The 23,762-nt window shown below is 38.7% G+C and overlaps 1 protein-coding gene across 2 annotated transcripts in view; it reads left to right on the plus strand.

Annotated features, from left to right (window-relative positions):
• Positions 1–23,762, plus strand: part of COL19A1 (collagen type XIX alpha 1 chain) — a 346,955-nt gene that overhangs the window by 225,250 nt on the left and 97,943 nt on the right. For both annotated transcript variants that reach the window (XM_060615861.3, XM_060615862.3), the window contains exon 17: positions 10,675–10,728. In XM_060615861.3, coding sequence (XP_060471844.2) covers positions 10,675–10,728 — 54 coding nt within the window. The remainder of the gene's footprint in view (positions 1–10,674; positions 10,729–23,762) is intronic.

Raw genomic sequence — 23,762 nt, forward strand, 5'->3', positions numbered from 1 at the left:
CCCACATTGGGCTCTGTGCTGACAGCTCAGAACCTGGAGCCTGCCTCAGATTCTGTGTCTCCCTCTCTCTCTGCCCATCCTCCTCCTCTCTCCCTCTCTCTCCCTCTCAAAAATAAACATTAAAAAAATGATCAGGATACCGACCAAGGAAACCTCAATTCTGAGGATTATGGATTTTAAGATCAGATACACTTGGCTTTAAATTTTTGCCCCACCAATTAAGAGAAGAGTGATTTGGAGTGAGATGTTTAACCTTTCTCTCTCTGTAAAATTGGAACGGAACGGTACCACCCTCCCAAGGTAGTTTTGAAAAGGTTAAGCAAACTAATGTTAAGTCATTGCTCAGCAGTCTCTGCCTGGACCATGGCAAGTACTTGATAAATGGTAACCATTTTTATAATTGTTAGTCATAGACTTTTCTTAAGTTTTTTTTTGTACAACATGGATAGCTCAGGGCACAGGAGGGAAAGTTGATTGTTAGTATATTCAAACAGAAGGGGGTTAAGAGGTCAGACCTCGACTATACTTAATCTTCATGACCAAATTAGTAACAACATAATAACTTAATAGGAATACTAAACAGTGACTATAGACATTACTGACAGACCAGACCCTTTGGCTCAGCCCAATGCATTTAGATTATCACTTATTCAATTGTAGCTGAGGGGGATTACATAATATTGTCATATTTCTAACTTGTTTTGAAAAGCCACTGGAGTTACTCAGAACATGTACAGGGGACAGAAAGATGGGGAAATTGTGGAATGATTTAGAAATTTTGAGATCCCACCCAAAAGAAGAAAGGCAGTATTGGGAATGGCAACATAGTGTGGACTCATCTTTCCTGGGCTCTAAACCTATTTCAAATCATTTGTCCATGCTGAATTATATCCTCTTCCCATGTCCTTCAAAGAGCCACTTGTCTGATCCCTGAAATAATCAGACCTTTATGAGTAGGGTTGTTGCTATCATAGATGTATTTTTAAATATCTGTTAAGAAATAAAATGCATTTAGGATATTATGCATTCTCACATAAGTATTCCAATCCCCCTTTTTTCACATATCATTGATTCCAAAATGTGGTAAGTTTTTACATCAGTCATAAATCTTATTTCCGCTCACAATGTAAAAAAAGAAAACTGAACTTCCCAAATAGTCTGTAATGTTTTCCTGTGTAATTAACACCTCATTCACAGTTGGGAGTGCCAGTCAAGGCCCTATGTCTTCTTCCTTGACATTTCCTTGATACCTTGTTCAGGCTGAGCTGATGCCTAAGAGTGTGCTAAATACACACATGGGACAGGGAAATATTTGAGCAGAGCCAGTTGTATTAGCAAGATCTGGCAATTTAGAGAGACTGCTTTCACATATGTCTCCTCTGTGGGCTTGAGGTGTGCATACCATCCTTTATTTAAGTCCAAATACTGCTGCAAACTTGTCTTCATCATCCTCATCCTCATCAACAGCAAAAACCATCTGTCGGATAAGTACCAGTAGCCCATTATCTGCATTCTTTCTCCTCGTAGTGCTCCTGCAGGGCCGAGTGTTTATAAATCAAGTGACTAATTTAAGATGCGCTCATACTGTAAGTCACCCTGGGAGCACCAGGCTATTTTGAACCATTGAGATTTGTAGATGTCATTTATTTAAGTAGCCTTGTTTTGTTTGCTTTTTTCTTCCTGATGATAGTGACCCTCTGTGGCTTTGCACACAGCAAATGCAGATGGCTGAAGTCATTAGATAATTCAAATAAAATCATTCTATTGTTGAAATCTCCTGGTTTCATTTTTAAAAAAAGTTTATTGTAACATACATTCAGAAAAATACATGTATCACACGGATATACAGCTTGGTGATTTTTCAAAAATTGAGCACATCCAGGGCTCCTGGGTGGCTTGCTTGACTAAGCATCCAACTTTGGCTCAGGTCATGATCTCACAGCTGGTGGGTTCGAGCCCCACATCGGGCTCTCTCCGTCAGTGCAGAGCTCTCTTTGGTTCCTGTCTCCCTCTCTCTCTGTCCCTCCCCACCTGGTACTTTCTCTCTGTCTCAAAAATAAATAAAAACGTAAAAAAAATGTAAAAAAAAATTGATCACACCCATGTAACCAGCACACAGGTTCAGGAAATAGAACATGAGTATCACCAACACCTTAAAATCCCTCTAATGCTCTCTTTCCGTCACTTCCGACTCCCACAGCAGTAACCCATAATAACTTCTAACAGCATGGTTTAATTTTGACTGCGTTTATTCCTTTTATGTTTGCAAGAGTCACTTGTATTGTTGCATGTAGTTGTATTCCATTCATTTTTGTTGCTATATAGTATTCCATTCTATGAATACCTCACAATTTAATTTTTATGTCTATGCTTAATGGGCGCAACTTGATTGTTATCTTGGATGAAAAAAATACCACATGCACAGTTAAGAATTGGTTATACTTTTTTTAATGAAATTTATTGTCAAATTGGTTTCCATACAACACCCAGTGCCCATCCCAAAAGGTGCCCTCCTCAATACCCATCACCCACCCTCCCCTCCCTCCCACCCCCCATCAACCCTCAGTTTATTCTCAGTTTTTAAGAGTCTTTTATGCTTTGGCTCTCTCCCACTCTAACCTCTTTTTTTTTTTTCCTTCCCTTCCCCCATGGATTTCTGTTAAGTTTCTCAGGATCCACCTAAGAGTGAAACCATATGGTATCTGTCTTTCTCTGTATGGCTTATTTCACTTAGCATAACACTCTCCAGTTCCATCCACGTTGCTACAAAAGGCCATATTTCATTCTTTCTCATTGCCACGTAGTACTCCATTGTGTATATAAACCACGATTTCTTTATCCATTCATCAGTTGATGGACATTTAGGCTCTTTTCATAATTTGGCTGTTGTTGAGAGTGCTGCTATAAACATTGGGGTACAAGTGCCCCATGCATCAGTACTCCTGTATCCCTTGGGTAAATTCCTAGCAGTGCTATTGCTGGGTCATAGGGTAGATCTATTTTTAAGTTTTTGAGGAACCTCCACACTGTTTTCCAGAGTGACTGCACCAGTTTGCATTCCCACCAACAGTGCAAGAGGGTTCCCGTTTCTCCATTGGTTATACTTTTCAGTTAATGCGCAATACATATTTTAGAAGGTTTGCTTGATACTGTATATTATCAAACATTTTTAAATGAAAAAAGTAGAGAATTTGGCAGAGGATGGTAGAAGGGCAGGAAGAAAAGGAACTAATGTTGTTATTACCACCATGTATTGGATGTCGTGTCAAGAGTATTCTTGTTTTTAACTGTGGACAATTCATATCACATAAAATTCTCCATCTTAACCATTTTCAAGTGTATAGTTCTGTAATGTTAAATGTATTCACATTGTTGTGAAACAGATCTCCAGAACTTTTTCATCTTGCAAAAGTAAAACTGTGAACTCATTAAACAATAACTCCCCTCTTTTCTCTTCCCCCAGCCCCTGGTAACCACCACTGTCTGGTTCTATAAATTTGACTACTCTAGGTACCTCATGTAAGTGGTGCATACAGTAATCATACAGTATTTTCATTTAGTGACTTATTTGACTATGCTTGTTTCAACTAGCATAATGTCATCAAGGTTCATTCATGTTGTAGCCTGTGTCAGAATTTCCTTCCTTTTTAAAGCTAAATAATATTCCATTGTATGTTTATAACCACATTTTGTTTATCCATTTATCTGTTAGTGGACATTTGAACTGGTTCCACGTCATGGCTATGCTGCTATGAACATGGGTGTGCAAATATCTCTTCAACACCCTGTTTTCAATTCTCTTGGATATATGCCTAGAAGTGGGATTTCTATATCATATGTTAGTTCTACTAATAATTTTTTTAAGAATCTGCATAGTGTTTTCCATAGCAGTTGCAATATTTTACCAAGAGTGAATAAGTGTTCCAATTTTTCCACATTCCTGCCAACACGTTTTGAAAGAAAGCCATCCTAATGGGTGTATATATGGTAAGAATTTACATGTGATTTTTTTTTAATGCTTAGCAAACATGTTGCAAAATATAAGTATCAATTTTACAGCAATGAAATCTTGACACACACACACACGCGCGCGCGCGCGCGCGAGCACACACACACACACACACACACACACACACACACACATTCCTTAAGAGACAAAGCCAGGATTCTAGTCCAGGTGCTCTTGAATTTGACAATGGACTTTTTATCCTCAAAGCTTCACATAATCACAAAACCAATTAAGGTTTTTGGTCTAAGCTACAAGATTTACAAGACATTAGGGGCTCTACATGATTGCCTAACTTTATTTTATTTTGTTTTTTAGTTGTTTTTTTTTTATGTTTATTTATCTTTGAGAGAGAGACTGAGTGTGAGCAGGGGAGGGGCAGAAAGAGAGGGAGACACAGGATCTGAAGCAGGCTCCAGGCTCTGAGCTGTCAGCACAGAGCCTGACGTGGCGGGGCTCCAACCCATGAACTGTAAGATCATGACCTGAGCCGAAGTCAGGCGCTTAACCAACTGAGCCACCCAGCCACCCCTATTTTATTGTATTTTTTTAATGTTTATTTATTTTTGAGAGAGAGATACAGAGCATGAGTGAGGGAAGGGCAGAGGGAGAGGGAGACACAGAATTGGAAGCATTTTCCAGGCTCTGAGCTGTCAGTACAGAGCCTGATGTGGGACTTGAACTCACAAACTGAGGGATCATGACCTGAGCCAAAGTCAGATGCTTAACTGACTGAGCCGCCCAGGCACCCCAATGACTGGCTAACTTTAAATATGAATAAGACTTGTTCATTTTAGCCACTCTGACTGGCGTGAGGTGGTATCTCAGTGTGGTTTTGATTTGTATTTCCCTGATGAGGAGTGACGTTGAGCATCTTTTCATGTGCCTGTTGGCCATCCGGATGTCTTCTTTAGAGAAGTGTCTATTCATGTTTTCTGCCCATTTCTTCACTGGGTTATTTGTTTTTCATGTGTGGAGTTTGGTGAGTTCTTTATAGATTCTGGATATTAGCCATTTGTCCGATATGTCATTTGCAAATATCTTTTTCCATTCTGTTGGTTGCCTTTTAGTTTTGTTGATTGTTTCCTTTGCAATGCAGAAGCTTTTTATCTTGATGAGGTCCCAATAGTTCATTTTTGCTTTCAATTCTCTTGCCTTTGGAGATGGGTCAAGTAAGAAATTGCTGCGGCTAAGGTCAGAGAGGTTTTCTCCTGCTTGCTCCTCTAGGGTTTTGATGGTTTACTGTGTCACATTCAGGTCCTTATCCATTTTGAGTTTATTTTTGTGAATGGTGTAAGAAAGTGGTCTAGTTTCATTCTTCTGCATGTTGCTGTCCAGTCTCCCAGCACCATTTACCCAAGGGATACAGGAGTGCTGATGCATAGGGGCACTTGTACCCCCATGTTTATAGCAGCACTGTCAGCAATAGCCAAATTATCGAAAGAGCCTAAATGTCCACCAACTGATCAATGGATAAAGAAGATATGGTTTATATATATAGTGGAATACTACTTGGCAATGAGAAAGAATGAAATATGGCCTTTTGTAGCAACATGGATGGAACTGGAAAGTGTTATGCTAAGTGAAATAAGCCATACAGAGAAAGACAAATACCATATGCTTTCACTCTTATGTGGCTCCTGAGAAACTTAACAGAAGACCATGAGGGAGGGGAAAGAAAAAAACAAGTTAGAGAGGGAGGGAGCCAAACCATAAGAGACTCTTAAAAACTGAGAATAGGGGTGCCTGGGTGGCGCAGTCGGTTAAGCGTCCGACTTCAGCCAGGTCACGATCTCGCGGTCCGTGAGTTCGAGCCCCGCGTCAGGCTCTGGGCTGATGGCTCGGAGCCTGAAGCCTGTTTCCGATTCTGTGTCTCCCTCTCTCTCTGCCCCTCCCCCGTTCATGCTCTGTCTCTCTCTGTCCCAAAAATAAATAAAAAACGTTGAAAAAAAAATTTAAAAATAAAAAAACTGAGAATAAACTGAGGATTGATGGGGGGGTGGGAGGGAGAGAAGGGTGGGTGATGGGCACTGAGGAGGGCACCTGTTGGGATGAGCACTGGGTGTTGTATGGAAACCAATTTGACAATAAATTTCATATTAAAAATAAATAAATAAATAAGTATGAATAAGAGCTCGAGGCTTACAGTAGGGGTTCTCAAAGTACGGTCTTTAAGCCATTAACATCAACATTACTGGGAACTTATTAAAAATAAATGTGAATTCTCAGGCCCTGCCCCAGACCTAGTCAATCAGAAACTCTGGAAGTGGGGACAGAAATCTTTTGGGTTTTTTTAAAAGTATAATTCACATACAATCTTACAGTAGTTTCAGGTATGCAACATAGTGATTCAATATTTATACACATTACAAAATAATCACCACAATAAGTCTAGCCACCATCTGTTACCATACAAAATTACTATAATTCTATCAACTTTCTTCTCTTTGATGTACTTTTACATCCCCATGACTTCTTTACTTTATACCTGGAAGTTTGTACCTCTTAATCTCCTTCATCTATTTCATCCATTCTCCCACCACCCACCTGTCTGGCAACCACCAGTTTATTTTCTGTACTTTGGAGTATGTGTTCTGTTTTGTTTGTTCATTTGTTTTGTTTTCTAGATTCCACATATCAAGGAAATCATACAGTATTTGTCTTTCTCTGTCTGACTTATTTCACTTAGCATAATACCCTCTAGGTCCATCCATGTTGTTGCAAGATTTCATTCTTTTGTATGGCTGAGTAATATTTCAGTGTGTGTGTGTGTGTGTGTGTGTGTGTGTGCGCGTGCGTGTATTATCTTCTCTATCCTTCATCTAATGATGGACACTTAGGTTTCTTCCATAGCTTGGCTATTGTAAATAATGCTGCAATAAATATACTGGTGCATGTATCTCTTCAGATTAGTGTTTTTTCCTTAAATAAATACCCAGTAGTGGAATCAGTGTGGTATTTCTATTTTTACTTTTTTGAGGGACTCCATACTGTTTTCCATAGTGGCTGTACCACTGTACACGTCCACCAACAGTGCACGAGAGTTCCCTTTTCCTCACATATTGATCTGTTGTAACTAGCCCTCCTGATGATACTGATGCACAATTGGGTTGGAGCACTGCTGGGCTTAAATCATTAGACAAATATCTAAACTGCTGTCTAATAACCTTTCCACTATTACAAACAGGAAACTTACATGTTGAGCACTTTGAGGTTTCCACGGCAACCTGATACAATGAATCTGTGTTTTGTGCTTTATGCTCCACTTTTCAGAAAAGTGTTGGATTAGCCCAATTGTGATTATGCTGGAACAGTAGGTCCCCATCCAATTGGAGATTCAGCCAGACTCCAATTTATCAGAATTGCTTCTGAACAAATGGCCACCTGGGAGCACACATCCTAACCAGGAAGGTTACCCCAGGTCAGCATTTGTCTGTTATCTGCCAGGATTTGCATCCCCACCCTCATCCAAGTCCCCACTTTTTGTCTTACTTTTCAGTGGGGTCTAGAGTAAGCCTTGCAGTGAAGGCACTGAAATAGAAGGAGGCAGAAGTGGGAACAAACATGAGCCCGCCATTCCTCCCATCGCATCACCCCCCCCAGCAGCAGCCCTCACCCCTGGCCCCAGGCATCCCCACACAATCCCCTGGAGTCCTGTAAGGAAAAAACAGAGATTCATAGATTACACTCCCCTCAGAAAAACTGGAGGAATCTGATTTTAGTTCTAGGATGAGAGTTGTGGTTTATGCCTGCTGTCTTGATATTCCCCGAGTTATCCATGCTTAAACAATAAAATGCACCCTACCAAAAATCTACTGTTATGTCTTAGGTAGGCTTTTGCCCTTCCCTAATGTTTTTAAGTGAAAAAACAAAAGACGTTTTGGAGGAATGGGAGAATGTGAGACTGTTCAGTGCAGCTGGAGGCCTTGAATGGGAGTAAAGAAGACAAAGGAGTTAATTCGTGGGGCTCCTTGGAGAGAAGAAAGATGATGTCTGGGAGTAGGACCACAGTCTGTCAGTCCAATAGTTCAAGACCACTCTGAGACCTCACCTTCTGGAGCTTCCATCAGGTTTTCATCTATTCCCCCCCCCCCCCTTCCCCCACTCTGTCCTGTAAGATCCCCCTGACAGGTCAATGAAACTTAAGACTTAGGCTAAAGTCCTAGGTCCCAATATATTTAAGGCGCATTTAGCTCTATGGCTAAGAAAATGGGGCCTATGCTGCTTTGTAAAGAAATCTTTAAAAAGTATTCAAATCCGTATTAAGGTGTTCTAGAAACTCAAGCCTACAAATCACATTTAAACTGAAAATACTTGTCATCTGAAGTTATCTCCTACACACAATATGTTCCAGTAATTTAACATCCCTGAAAAATATTTTACCTGCACATCCACTCTTAGCAAGGATGCGAGAACAAAAGCAGGCTTCCCCTGCAGTCTTCCAGCATGCACATCAGTGCACTCGGATTGCAAGGCTGACTTGAATGATCACATAAACCCGCAGTGATATGCAAGAATTTGGATGCTTGCCCGTGCCATACTGAATCATGACTGTTTTCACTCCTCATCCTAAGACATGCCAATGTTATCTTACAATATCTGACATTTGGTTTGCCTTAACCATTAACTCTGTGATTAAAGTTGATCAATAGTCAGCCTCATTTTCCCTACTTCCTGCCCCGATCAATATACATGTCTCCTTTAACGAAAGGAGAATGCACACAGAAGTTGATCCTATGGTTTTAACTTACCTCAACCTGAAAGAAAGAACCAATCACCCACTTCGATGCCATTGATTTTGTTTCTTTGTGCCCCTGTGAATAAATAAATTACAGTGCTTCCACTTTCTAAGTAAACTTTTTATCATTGATTAGTCCTCAGGGTCTAATTGACTTACATTTACTAAAAGACCCAATATATTGATTTTCAGAATGTGTAAACTACAAGACCAGAAAATGGTGTACATGTGTAAACTTTTATTAAGTATACAGACAATTAAATTATATATTCATTCCAATGTTACAAGTCCCTAAAGGAGCTCCCAGGTTCAGATCTCTGAAACAGAAACGTGAAACAGAAACATGAAAACACCACTAATTATATTTCTGTTTTTAATACAATTTTTAAAAATATGTTCCATAGACTTTAGCTGGGATTGTTTATAAAAACAGCTATTTTTATAGGAACTCCTGATGCTGTGACTTTAACTCACCTTCAACAGCAGTGCAAGCATTTCCTGTCCAGTCACAGTGTGGTTTATGCTTACCTCCCAAAACTTACTCTGCTGGTCTGGCATTGGACTTCCTACCCCACTCCAATCCTAAATGAAAACCAGAGAGAGAAAGCTACTTTGCCTGGCACTTTCAAGGCAAGAAAATTAGTGAATGAAATGGGCCTTTAGTGTTTATGTTTACAATTCTTTCCCCTCCCGTCCAAAATTGAAAGACTAACCCAAAACTTTTACTTTTTCAGTAGCAACAAGTCTTAATGTTTATTAATATGCTACCAATATGATAATAAAATAATCAGGAAAAATGAAATAGAGTGGACATATTTATCAAACATGCTCAGAAATGCTTCTTGTTCAAAATGTATGCTTGAATACCTAAGCTTACTTCCTTCTATTAGAAAGGGGAAAAATTTTTAAATTTATAAAAAGTAACTAACTGCCCTTTAAGTGATATTAGGTACACAGTTACCTATAGATGTTAGCCCAATCTTATTTTTCTAACTCTTGAAACTGGAATTTAGCTAGTTGTGAACTTGGGAAAGTTAACATTCCATTATGATAATGACTAGTAAGCAAGGGGTCTTTATTTTAGTTTACTTAAAAAAATAGCTTAACCATCCAAAGGGAGGAAAAGAGCATGTTAATGTGCTTTATACACTACATAGGATTATGGTATGGCTTAGGGTAGTGCTTTTCATACTTTAGCAAACATAAGAATGACCTGAAATGGTTTTAAAATGCAAGTTCATGGCTTCTTTCCCCAGAGATTCTAAGCCAGTAAATTAAGATGGAGCTCCAGAATACGCAGCTGTAACACCCAATCTCACCCTCAGGTCACTGCTATAAAATTACAATTCAGAGGGGCACCTGGGTGGTTCAGTCTGACTTTGGCTCAGGTCATGATCTCACAGTTCGTGGGTTCAAGCCCCGCGTCAGGCTCTGTACTGACAGCCCAGAGCCTGGAGCATGCTTCCGATTCCGATTCTCCCTCTCTCTTTGTCTCTCTCCTGCTGTCTCGCTCTATCTCAAAAATAAACATTAAAAAAATTTTTTTAATTACAATTCAGACCATTCTTTGAGGAACACCAATTTAAGATGACAAATGCAGGTTTTATTGCATCTGAAACCATAGAAGCATCAGATAAAATGCCAATCTTAGACCATCTTTCAGATAGTTTATACTACTTGACAAGCAAGCCTTTAAAGGACTGCTAATAAGTTAAGGATTATTCATTCCAAGCACTACTTTTCTCATCTTGGTCATTAAGATTTGGCCCGTTGCTTTTAGATTTTGTTGATGTTTAAAGGTGATGTGGACTTGAAATTATTTTTTAACTTTCAGTTGATTTTTACTATCTTTAAAGTTGCCATTTAATATTGTCTTATCTTAAAATACAAAGGAATCACAGGTATTTAACTGTTTCTCTTTGATTTCCAGGGAAGACGAGGAAAAACAGGTCCTCCAGGAAAACCAGGCCCCCCAGGACCGCCCGTGAGTAAACAGTAGGATGACTGTTCCTTAGAAGAGCCCTTATTTATCTGCGGGTTATTTTGCTCCCCTGTAGCCAATTTCTATCTTTCTACTGTTTAAAATGGTTATCCTCCTTACACCTCCCACCACCACACAAAGCATGAGGTAAGGAAGGCTAGTGACTGTACACCTCACCTACTTCTTTATTACATGGACAGGAACAATTGTACTGCGTGCATGAGCACCCTAAGGCAAGTCTTCAAGTAGATGAATCCTGATTGGAACTACCTACCTCCATCCCCTCAGTTTCTTAACATCCAGGCTGGTAGTAACTTAGATATCTGGGGAAGCATGTCCTCTTTTCTTGATACAGCTGTTTTATTAGTAGAATTTTGTGGAACGCTGTTGCAGAAGAAAGCTATAAAGATCTTCAAGCCAATTAGCGGATATTTTTCTTTATCACAAACCTCTAGAAATTGTATTCCATTCCTTGTGGTTCTGCCAACTCTTCAACCCATTACAGTCTGATTTGTGTCCAAGCTACTCCACGGACACTCTCTATAGTCACCAATAATCTCTGAGGCATGAGATTCCCTGGGCGCTTACCAGGCTTCATCTTATTTCACTGCTATACAGGAATTTACACTTGTGACTGCTGTCTTCTTGAAACTCCCGTTCTCTTGGTTTAGTGATGTTGATTTTTTTTCTCCTACCTCTCGGGCCATCCTCTTTTGTCTCCTTCATTAACTATGTACCCTCCTCTCCTATCTGTATGTTGCATGTGTTAAAGATTCCCAGTTTTTATTTCAACCCAGACATTCCTCTTGAGTTCCAGGCTCATACATTCCAACTTGCTCAGTATCTCCACTTGGAGGTCTCCTATGTATTACAAAAGTAGCCTGTCCCAAACTAAACTCTAGAAATATTTTTTTTCTCTCTTTCTCATCCTCCATATCCAAATCATGTCAATTCTATATACCAGTAGCTCATGAATCCATTTCCTCTTCTCTTTCCTCATTGCCACTGCCTTAGTTTAGGCCCCCGTCAGTTTGTATGTGTATTTTTGTAACCATCTCAGAGTGGGGGCTCTTTGCCTCTACCTTCTACAAGTGAAGTAATATTGGTAAATGAGGATTCAGACTATGTAACTCTTTGGCTTGAAATTCTAACAGCTTCTTCCTCCTTCTAGATAGATTCTGCATCTTCTGCATATCATTCTGGGTCCTTCTTAGTTTGCCCTTTACCTCTCTTTGCCTGTCCCCCTATGCCTTTCCTTCATTTTAACCACTGTGTAATCTTTCCTTACTATCTCACAAATGCCGTCCTTTGTGCAGGTTCTCCTGGAGGCCTAAGTAAGCTTCCCTCTGTCTTCATGACTCATGTCAACATCAGCTTTCCTGCATGGCCTTTGTCAGTGCTCTCATTATGTGAAGTGTCCTTTCCACAATCCTTGTAATCTTATACCTCCTGCCCTCATGTAGCACATGGCACATTGCTTCCTACTGTTGTTTTCTTTGTCTGTCTGCCTGCTGCACTGCAGGTTTTTTGAACTTCTATTTTATCACCACTGCCTAGCACAGTTTCTGTCATGGAGCATGTGGTTATTAATTATTATTAATTATTTAATGAATGAGTAAACAAATAGATCTATTTTGTAGGTAAGAAAAAAACCCAGAATAGAAGTGGCTTTTTAAGGACCAGAACCACCCTTCACCACCACTAAAGGGCTCCAGACCTTAGGAATTTCCTAGGATGTGGTCATGTGCCAAAAAATGAACATGATTGCTGTCTTGTCATTGATTTCATTTTGTTCACTTTAGCCATTCAAGTGAATTGTTCTATAAGCAATATACTGGTGTTGCTGATTATAAAAGCAAGTTGGGAGGGTGGGGAATGGGAAGAGGCATAAATTGGGAGCCTGCAATCCATCCTTTAAAGGAATTAGCTTTGTTGTTTATATTCCAAATTTTCTGGCAAAACAGAGAACGCATTGTGAGATTTGCAGTAATTGTTTTGTGCTATGAAGAAGAAAAGCTGGTGAATGCTAACAGGCAAGATTAGACCTTCATGTAGCTTTGTCAACACATGATACTGCTTTTAAAACGGGATAATTGTTGTCTCAAAGAAGGAATTTGAATGATGAAGGCTTTTGTGACAAGCCTGCCAACTGTCTAGGAAGGAAGATTACCCCAAGTCATGGAATGAGTTCTCAACTACAGATCAACCAAGTTTACTAAAGAATTTAGAAGATTAAGAAATATGTGACTTTATGAAAGAATTTTTAATATTCAATATCACCAGTTTTAGTTTATTGCCAGAGTGGGGAAGAGAGGTACTTCTTTTATTTCAAGTTTTGGATTTAGAATTTAAACTCAGCTATGAGTCTGATACGGTGTTTGTTAAATCCTGAGTACACAGCTATTTAAAAGAAAAGTAGCTTATTATCTTTTGTAATATAACAAAATACTGATTATTATAAAATACTGCAATATACCAAGTACAAAAATAAAGAGAAAATCTATGTAAAAAAGAAAAGGTTTTTATTTATAGATCAGCTTTTGTTTTAAAAGAAAAAGTATAACATGGCTCATTTTCTGTTTAAGAAAGGTGGTTTATGGAAATTCTCTGTCTTTTTGATTCTGGGATAACTCCTCCAGTTGACTAGAATATCTTTTCTCTAATGCAAGTATTATCAAAACCTTACTTTGGGGTACAGTTTGTTTCACCTTTTGGATTTTTTGGAGTTGTTCAGATGGTAGGTTGAATGCGTAACCTGCACACCAGCACGCTGCGGAAACTCTCGTAAGGCACCTACTCACACTTCCAGGACTTAGCCAAGGGCAGCATTGAATAGGAAGGTAAAATAATAGGATCCTGGCATCTTTCAATGCTACCTTCATAGCATAGAGCAGATTTCAGCAAGAGGGCTGTTGTTTCCCAAGTGGTTAGAAATGAACAGAGTTCTTCAAAAGCAGTCCTTTCAAGATTATATTAATTCATATCTTAAGAAAATGAGCTTACGAAAAAAGCAACCTACCCCTAATTTTCATTGTTTCACAAATTCACAAACATTTATTTAAGGCCTCCCATGTACCCAGTACTCTGTTCGGAGCTGGGCTTGCAAATAGCAATACTATATTGTCCTTGCCTTCTGGGGATTCAAGTTTAGTTTACAGAAATGTGAACAAAGGGAAAGAATTAGAAAAGATAATGGTCGAGATGGTTTCCTTCAGGAATTGACAACTGGAGCATAAAAATCAGGCCTTAAAAAAAGAAGGAATTCCTGCCAGTTACGACATGAATGAACTTGAAGGACATTATGCTAAGTGAAATAAGCCAGTGACAGAAGGACAAAGACTGCATGATTCCACTTATATAACAGACTTAAAATGGCCAAACTCAGAGAAGCAGAGAACACAACAGTGGTTGCCGGGGGCTGGGGGAAATGAGAGTTGTTATTCAATGGGTATAAAGTTTCAGTTTTGCAAGATGAATAAGTTCTAGAGATCTGCTGTACAGCATCGTGCCTGTAGAGTATTGCGCACAGTATTGTACATTGAGAAGTTTGTCAAGAGCGTAGATCTCATGGTCGGTGTTCTTAACCACAAAACAACAACAACAACAACAACAACAACAACAACAACAACAAAAACTACCTAAGGGACACAAGGAAACTCTGGGAAGTGATATATTGATTACCTCAATTGTGGTGATAGTATCACAGGTGTTTTCATTTGTCCAAACTCATTAAATTGTACACATTAACTATGTTCAGTTCTTTTATATCCATTATACCTCAATAAAACTGTTGAAAAAAGAGATGAAAAGGAATTGTCCAGTAAAACAAATAGAGGGGAAGGAGAGAGCAAACTGAGTATTGCTGGAAGAGGAAATCAGCCTGAGCAAAAAGCACAGAGCACTGCAGCTCTGGGCAGCGAGGCAAGGCAGGCAGCCCACACACTTCTGAGACCCAGTGCACTAGGCCAGCACTGGCAAGTCAGGCCCTGGCAGGGTCCTGGTGAACCTCACATGAAGCTATGAAAATTCGTGAAGACTTCTAAGTGGGGAATCCCGTGGCCAGATTTCATTGATAAGGTCCCTTCCGAGGCGGCATGGTGGGCTTGGGTTGTTGAGAGGACACAGGATTCACTATGGCTATCATAGTATTTACTGTTTTTAAATTATCAGCAGAATATTTTTTAAAATCTCTGTTAGAATGCCCCATGGAGCTATTTGTTTTTTATTACAAGTTATATATAGCTTGAGAGATGTTCCCATTTATTTATGGACATATTTAGATCAAGATGTTGTTGTTTTTCATTTATTTGTCTTTAACAGCATTGTACCCTATGTGAAATGAGCCCTACTTCACAGCAGGAAGGAAGGTAATAAGAGAAAGAAGGAAAGGTTGGTCAAGACTAAAATCTTTCTAATTGAGATTGGGAGATGGTGTATGACTCACCCTAGTGGCTTGAACATGAGGTTCCTAAAGCACATGTTAGAATTTCTCATGACAATATGAAATATTTTTAAAATATTAATTTTGTCTCTCTTATCAACAATAATCAAACACTATGTAATATCCCTCAAGTGAGTGCATAGTATGTAATTTTAGCATATATGTTGGAGCAATTAGCCTTTAGAAAAGTTAGGCAGGAAAAACTATTCTGCTCAGTGTGATTGTCTAAAAAGAACCATGGAGGCATGGATCCTTTGATAACAAGCATACTTTGCTCAGTTTCTTCAAGAAAATGTTTTTCCCTTCGGGGTTTTAGAGATGTTCCCGAAATCAAAGATAATGTTGGTATTTAAAGGAATGTCAATGAAGATTTAAAAAAATAGAACTGAGAGAAATCTCTAATGGCTCGAAGCAACTCAAATAATTAAAACATTTAACCAATCCTTCTACTTGCAATTTTTTGTTCTGAAGCCAAATTTGTATTTTCTCACTTTCTTAAGAAGCATTTGTACCAAAAAGATAAGTTGTTTGCAAAGAATAATTTCCCACAACTTTCCATTTAGCATATAAAGGACAACCATTGTGTATTTCCTAGGGGGAAAAATGTAATAATGGAATATTTACTAAAAGTAGATCTATTGAACTACTGTTATTAAATTGTGTTTATGAATTGGTGTTTCATCGAAGTCATATATATTGCTCCAATTTAGTTCCCCATATTTAAAGTAATTTTTACTCTCTTTGGGGAAGATTTAGTTGAAATTTACACACATGTAATCTGCGTATAATAAGATTATTCTTAATAAAAATGCTTGTCATTGAGGAGCAACTAAACTGGATAACAGAGCTAGCCACAAGATGAACATATTTTTTGTAAAATATTAGTCCAATTTCCTGTTAACAGGCAGAGCCGATCTTACCTATGCAAAGGAAAAAGTTCTCAGATTCCCACAAGTAACTTCCACCATCTTGTTTTCAATGACTACTCTTCATTGGAGGCAAACCATTAAGTAGAGATGTCTTGGATTGATAATACCTGCAAATACACTATGCTTGAGAGCAGTTTTTCAGAGAAGAAGCATGAGAGCATTAAGTATCTCCCGGAGAAGGAAATAACACTAACTCCTGAGGAAACAGGTTCAAAAGAGAGGGATGGATCAGGAGAGTTTATTATAGCACTTGCTCTGCAGTAGGTACCCCATTGCCAATGCCTTATGTAATCCTCGTAACTATGGTGAGATGCAGAAACTATCCCATCTTGTAATAGGATAAAGGATGCTTAGAAATATCCAGTAATGTGCCCAAGATCCCACAAGCCTAAGTTGGGGAGCCAGAAGTGAAACCCAGGAGCTGTTCTCTAAACCCACCTTTATTTTATTAGATCACAGGTGTGAAAGACAAGCTTCTAGTTTACAATTTGACTAGGATCAGCCTTACTTAAACATTATACACAGAACATGGTTTGATTTTCTTATGGTAATTCACAGCACTGCAGTGCCTTAGGACAGCAGGATAGTGTAAGAAGATAGTGAGGAACCCAGCCCTTCACACTAGTGTCCTCAGGCAATTCGCTTAACATTTCCTTGTCTCAGTTTCCTTTTCTGTAAATTTGAAATGATTGCACCTGCCTCATCAACTTCTCGCAGCTGCTGGGAGAAAGAAAAGCAGTGCCATGTATGTGAAGATCTTTCTTGTAAATGAAAAGCTCTAGCTATGTAACTGAGATACATTCCTATTATTCTGACCATCCATTCACACATATAGTATTGTAGACAGCAGAGATTATATTGGATCTGTAATTGAACCAACACATTTTTCCTTTTTACAAATTTCCCAAAATCCAGTTAACAAAAATGTGAATTTCTTTCATTGACTTGCTAAAGTAAAATATCCGTGCTCTACATACATATGGAATGCTTATTCTGTATATGTAAATCTACTCATGAAGAGATAGATGTGAAAGTTACTCACAGTCAGGTAATAATAACAACAGGGTCTAAGTATTCAGTGGTGTTTTTTCCCCTCTGATTTACAGCCTCTTCCTTGCTTGTGGGACTAGTTCATCCATGATCTGAGCTGTTGCATTTTATGAGTCGTGATGTTCCCTAAGTCTCAATTACTATCCTTCACACTCTAATAAAAATTTCTCTTATTCTTTAAAGCAAGTTATCTGCGTAGCGTAAGCAATGGAAAATAGTGGCCTGTGTTAGGATAATGAGACTTGGAAAGTCGCAAGACTTGAAATGCCTTCATTTATTCAAAGTATTCTGGTTTTTAGTTCCTTTAGAAAAGAGAGGAAAGCAGCTGGAAATGAGGCGGAGCAGGAGGGAAAGCAGGAGAATTTAACTAATGAGCCATTAAAGGAAGTATGTATTAGCCCACCCATTTGACATTAACTTTGCTTCTCATTCATCATCACTGTAAAAGTGTTTATTAAAAACCACATTAATTTTAAAATGTGTTATTATTTCTTTCTGTTACAGGCAGGGCTCTTCATTCCCTTTCTTTTTTTTTCTGGCATTGTTTTTGTGCATTGTTTCATTATTGCAGTATGAGAATTGAGCAGTGGGCTCAAATGTGTCACATTTCAGTGCATAGCAATTTATGTTGAAAACAGAAATTCAAGGAATTTGTAACGTGGGGCAGCAGCTCCCTCTACTGTTTCCGCTGGAAAAACTATAAGCAAAGAAAGGCACTTCATAGCTCTTAAAGGATGTCCAAGCTATGGAATTTTTTGTTTGAGGCTTTAATATAAAGCTACATAATTTTCAAAATTATTTAAGGTATTTTTTTTGCAATTTATGCTTATCCTATACTTTAAATACAAATGCTATTTTATACACCGTCACTTTCAATATGAACTTGACACTCCTGAAGTGAAAACCCTTAGCTCATGGATACCTAAAATGTCCATCTGTTGTAAAATGCTGATAAAACTCTACAGTGATCATTTTGTGGGAGCTGACTCCAATGAAATTCATGCTTCTTTTCTAAAACAACAATATGATTTAAAACAAATACAACCCATGTTGTTTCTATTTTAGTTTTAACTTCAGTGTAGAAGAACTTCTTTTACCTTGAAAGCATGGGTCATTGCACGGTTTGAAGGTTATGATTATACTGCCTTATACAGAGTTAGAAGGGTAAATTAGGGTGTAATATTGAATTCATTTACTCAACAAATACTTACTGATCATCTATCACATGTGAGTCACTATTATAAACATTGAGCATACAGTAGTTTAAAAAAAATACATAGTGGGGTGCCTGGGTGGCTCAGTTGGTTAAGCATCCGACTTCAGCTCAGGTCATGATCTTGTAGTTCATGAGTTTGAGTCCCACGTCCGGCTCTGTGCTGACAGCTCAGAGCCTGGACACAGAGCCTGGAGCCTCCTTCGGATTTTGTCCCCACTCTCTGCCCCTCCCCCGCTCACGCCTTGTCTGTCTCTCTCTCAAAAATAAACAAACATTTAAAAAAATTTTTTTAAATAAAAAATACATAGCAACAAACTAACAAGCTGCAGACAAGCTCTCCCTTCAGTAACTTACACTCTGTTGTGTGTTGGGGATAGTTATGGTTAATAAGCAAGTCAACAGATAGACAAAAACATTTCAGTTTAGCATGAGGTGATACAGGGGAACAAACTGGGCAATATGAGAGTGATTGGGGAGAAAGTTGTTACTCTAGTTAAAATGGTCAAGATGGCATCTCTGAGCATTTAGATGATGTTACTTGAGAAGAAGCATCCCATTTGAGGGTCAGAGCAAGAGCTATCCAACTAGAAAGATCAGGAATTCAAACGTGGGAAAGAGCTTGATGTATTTAATAAACATAAAGGAGCTAAGAGAAAAATAGTGCCAGAAAAGGTTTTGGAGCTGAATGGCTTTTAACATGTAGGGCCTTATGAGGGTGGAAGCAGGTGTGTGGGATGGGGGTGGTAACGAGTGGCAAGGAAAATAGCCAGTCACATCTCACTTTTGTAAGTCTTGGGATGGCATTTTTATCTGAGGTGATTAGATTTTTATTTGGATCTGATAAAATTACTTTTTCTACTGATAATTCTAGAGGTAACATCATTTTTAGCACATCATTTTTAGTCTTTGCATAGCCTGGGAATAGAGTTGTTTGCTGAGAGAAAACAAGAAAACTGACCAACTTCACATTAGCCCATTTAATTTCAGTCTTGCCTGAATCCAGTAGATACCATGTCTTTCATTAAAGATGGAGACTCTCTTCACATTTAAGTCAGTCTTTCTTTTTCTCCACAACTAGACCTGATGCTTCTTTTGTGCTAGTTTTTGGGTTGGGTCAGATGAGTAATCACAGCAATGAAAATATATGCCCTCAAAACACCATGGTCCTAATGGCTTTCTGCACCTGTACCCCATTATCCATCACTACCCCCAATTTTTAAATCTTCCATCTCCAACTTTATCAACTGTGTCCCAAGAACTCAAGGTACAAAGTTATTGTTTCCAGCATATAGCAAGGCGCACCTCTAAAACGTATTAGTACCCCAAATTCTGGACTACCGAATAAAGTGGGTGACAAGAACTGTCTGATTTAAAACATTTAATTTCTGGTTAAAACACCCTATATGTGACTATGTACATTTTGAGGCTCATCATGTCTAAATGGGAATCCAGTTCATATTCTTAACATCCCTTTAAAAAACCTTGAACTGATCAGGGTTTTATCATATGTCTCAGTTTTCCTTTCAGCAAAGAACCTAAGTCTCTTTGGTCTATTAAATGGCTAAAGGCCATGTACTATAATGATAATCTCTTCAGAGAAAATGAACCTAACCATTTATTTGAGTCAATGGGAATAGTAATTTCACTTCTTAATAAAAATAAGATGACTTCCTCAGATTTAAAAATAAAGACACATAAGACTTACAAAATAGAGACAGACATGGCCAGTTAATCATTTTCATTACCACTTGTCCCCCACTGGGGTCATGGTCCCAGACAAAACAGCTGTTGCCACATTGCTAAAATTCCAGTATCACCTTGTGTGGCCACAGATTACATAGACTTGCATGTGAGGCAGCTGGGGGTTTCAGGTTGAGAATTTGAAAACTAGCACTTGGGCTCAATTGCACAATTACTTCTCTTTTTCTGTCCATATGAACAGCAACAGTAGGACAGTATTAGCCACTTTCTGACTTCCTAAGTTTTTTACTAATGACACCTACACTCAGGAGGAAAAGGATTGTACCTTCTTATAGCCACTGACTTTTCTCGTCTTGGATCATGTTATTGAACCAACTATTAAGACTTCTGAATTGACAGGCATTATGTATTGCAATGATGGGACAAAATATGTGATATCCTTGATATATGGTCACTAAACTGGTTATTAGGTGGGCCAGTACATAGATTAAGCACCATTTCTTTGTGGTAGATAAACGCTAAGGTTTTAATAAATCTGATTGTCCGTTGAGAGAGATTCAGAATGGGAGACTTGTTTCCTGAATAATCTTACGTTTGTATTTGATGATATCATTTCCAAAATCATCTCCATAAAGTATTTAATTTTACCACAGTATGACTCTGTGAGGTAGGCAAGAAAAGATTATCTCCATTTTAACCATAAGAAAACTCCAGGCCTTGAGAAATAGGGGCTTACCTAACTCCATGCAGTCAGTTTTCTCTGCACAGCTACTACTAGTAGAAAACTGTTTGGATCAAAAGTGATTAGAGAAGCAACAAATTTTCATTATTTATCTGGGGGATCTGAAACATGGAAGGAAATATTATAGAAAATTAGACTTGAAGGGCCTTCAGCTATATCTGTAATTTCATTAAAAAGTAAAAAGATCTGAAGCAAATACAGCAAATGGTTAGAATCTAACATTGGGTTGTGGATTCATGTTATTTTCTATACTTTTCAGCATGCTTGAAATATCCCAAATTTATTGTAGGAAACAGGAAAAACATCCTACGGGCTAGGTTAATGTCAGGGTAATATCACCAATAACTTCCCTGGCGTAAAGTGTCAGCATCTTCTCTTTTGCCTGAAATCCTTTGGAGGGGCTGTTTTAAAAATAAAATCATTAAGTATTTTTTTCTAGAATTTAACTGAATGTACCCTTTGTAACCATGGTATTCAGTTAAGCCAAAAATCATCATTTGCAGATTTATCATTACTACAACCTATAGATCAGAGAGAATCCTTGATGTCACACATTCGAGTTGAAATTGGAGACTATAATCACACCAAAATGGAACCTACAGATTGTTCATTTTGCTTCTTGCCAGACTGTCCAGAATGTCCCCAACTATTCGGATTTTGCACGAGCTCTCAGCCACTGTGTAACTTGGCAGTGTATAAGCCAGTGCCATCAGCCTGGTTATCTTAAGTCCCAAGCAGTTTGCCTGGAAATCACATTTTCTCTGCACAGGAAGTGTTGTCATTCTACCAACATTTTTAAAGAGAGTAAGTGTTACCACTTTATTACAGTAAACGAAAGCTCAAAGCATTGATAGGTGCAGGCTGTGTAAGCCAGATTCCCTTCTGGTTTAGGGGCTTATGGGGAGATTCCCGAGGTCACACAAGGGGGTGGAGGCACAACTTGTTCTCCAAGTATGGTTTTTGTTGGTGGTGAGCTTTGGGGGACGCCACTGGATATAAGTAATTTGTTTCACACACCTCCATTCTTACTAGTTTTCATATCCCTGTGGTTTTTATCACCTTGTGCTGGGTCAGTGATGTTGTTCCTGTGGGTGGCAAGCCACTCTCAAGATTCCTGCTGCTCCTGATATTGCAGGGAGCTGACAAATGATATTTTTCCTTTTGCAGGACATACTGCAGAGAGATGAGTATGAAACATTTTATGGATGGATAAGCAGAATAGCAGTGTTAGGGGAGGAATCATTATTTTTCTAACCATTATGCTACAGAAATCAGTCAAAAATGTCCCAGATTATCAACAATGCAGCGGGTTTTATACCAATTAGATTGATTTGTTTCACTGTATCAGGAAAAATAAGCTCCTTGGAAAACGATTTTTGTCTCCCTTGGAAAATAAAGTGTTAAAAACTTATGAGCTTCATAGCATAATTTAGAAAATCTGCTTTTATGAAATGGGTTAATTATACCCATTGAGCGCATTCACTGTCACAGTCTCACCCTCCCACTCTTGTTCCAAAATGACAAGTAAAACCAGGGACTGTGCAGTTTTGCAAAACAATCAGGTCACATATTGAGTATTTTGCTTATTCATACAACCATAAACTGCCTATGCTTGAGTTCCCTCAATTACACAGCTCAGTATGCAGGCCAGAAGAGACAAGCCTAGCTCAAGTGAGCACTTCCTGGAATACACAGAGGAATGAGTTTGAAAAATGTCCAAAGTGGCAGATGTGAAAAATTCCCATTCAAGATCCAGAAGCTGCTTTTGCTGCAATTCCTCACCTGTTATTCGCACTGTTTCTGAACTTCTGAACCAGGGATGCTGGCAATATCTTGGATTGAGACACTTAAAAGCTATTGATCTTTCAAAGTATGGTGCAGGTATATGCCACTGTGGTGGGGGAAACTGGCTGAGGCAAGAGAAGATCATGGATCACAGTGTTGCTCAGGATTTCCAGAGATTCACCAAGAATGAATGTGTGGCTGCTGGCTTCTAACAGAAGTGTTACTTTTGTTAGAGGAGGTCCCCAAAAGATGTCCTTGATGAAGTGAATTGTTGTGTCACTTAAATCCTTTAGATTTCGAGAATGCTAATACACAGATTTCTCTTCCACAACAAATACAATAGCACTATTGTAGTTTTATTTGAAGGGTATTTCATTTTCTCTACTAAGTGTGACAACTTTCCATGACTGTTCTTCAGTGCAATTTCACGCTCATAAGAATTTCAGCCTCCCAAGCAGTATTACTCTCCTGGTTGGTGTTTTTCCACTAATTACTATCATTTTTTAATTTTTCCTTTTCTTCTATCATCTCATAAATACTAGGACTCTTTACCCCTCATTTGGTGTCATTTGAATTTCAAAACTTATTTAAGGGGTGCCTGGATGACTCAGTCCCTTAAGTTTCCAACTTGATTTCAGCTCAGGTCATGATCTTATCATTCTTGAGATCGACCCCAAGTCCCTGTCAGGCTCTGGGGTGACAGCACAGAGCCTGCTTGGGACTCTCTCTCCCTCTGTCTCTGCCCCTCCTCTGCTTGTACTTCCACTCTCCTAAAATAAATAAATAAACGTTTTTAAAAAGTTATTTAAGATGCTGATCACTATTGCCAACTCCCCCCCCCCCCCCCCCCCAGAAATCATCCTCTCTTTCTCTCTCTGTAATCTAAGCCCTCCATGATTTTAACATTTCTTGATTTCTTGTGTCTACATGAGGTTCCTCTCTCTTCTCCTTATGCTTCTTCCAGTCAGGTCACTTTCCTCTTGATCTCTTCTTGGCATCCAAATCTTAGAAAATATGTGTCTACACCATGTCTCATAGCTCTGTTTGTCTGTTTGCTTGGCCCTTACTGATTCTGTATCTCATTAAGAGATTCTGTGAAGTTTTATCATTGAATTCCCTACTTGATTCTTTTAACCACCTTTAAGATAATTGATATTTTATTTTCCTATCTGG

Source organism: Panthera onca, chromosome B2 (assembly GCF_046562875.1).
Source record: "Panthera onca isolate mPanOnc1 chromosome B2, mPanOnc1 haplotype 2, whole genome shotgun sequence".
Lineage (NCBI taxonomy): Eukaryota > Metazoa > Chordata > Mammalia > Carnivora > Felidae > Panthera > Panthera onca.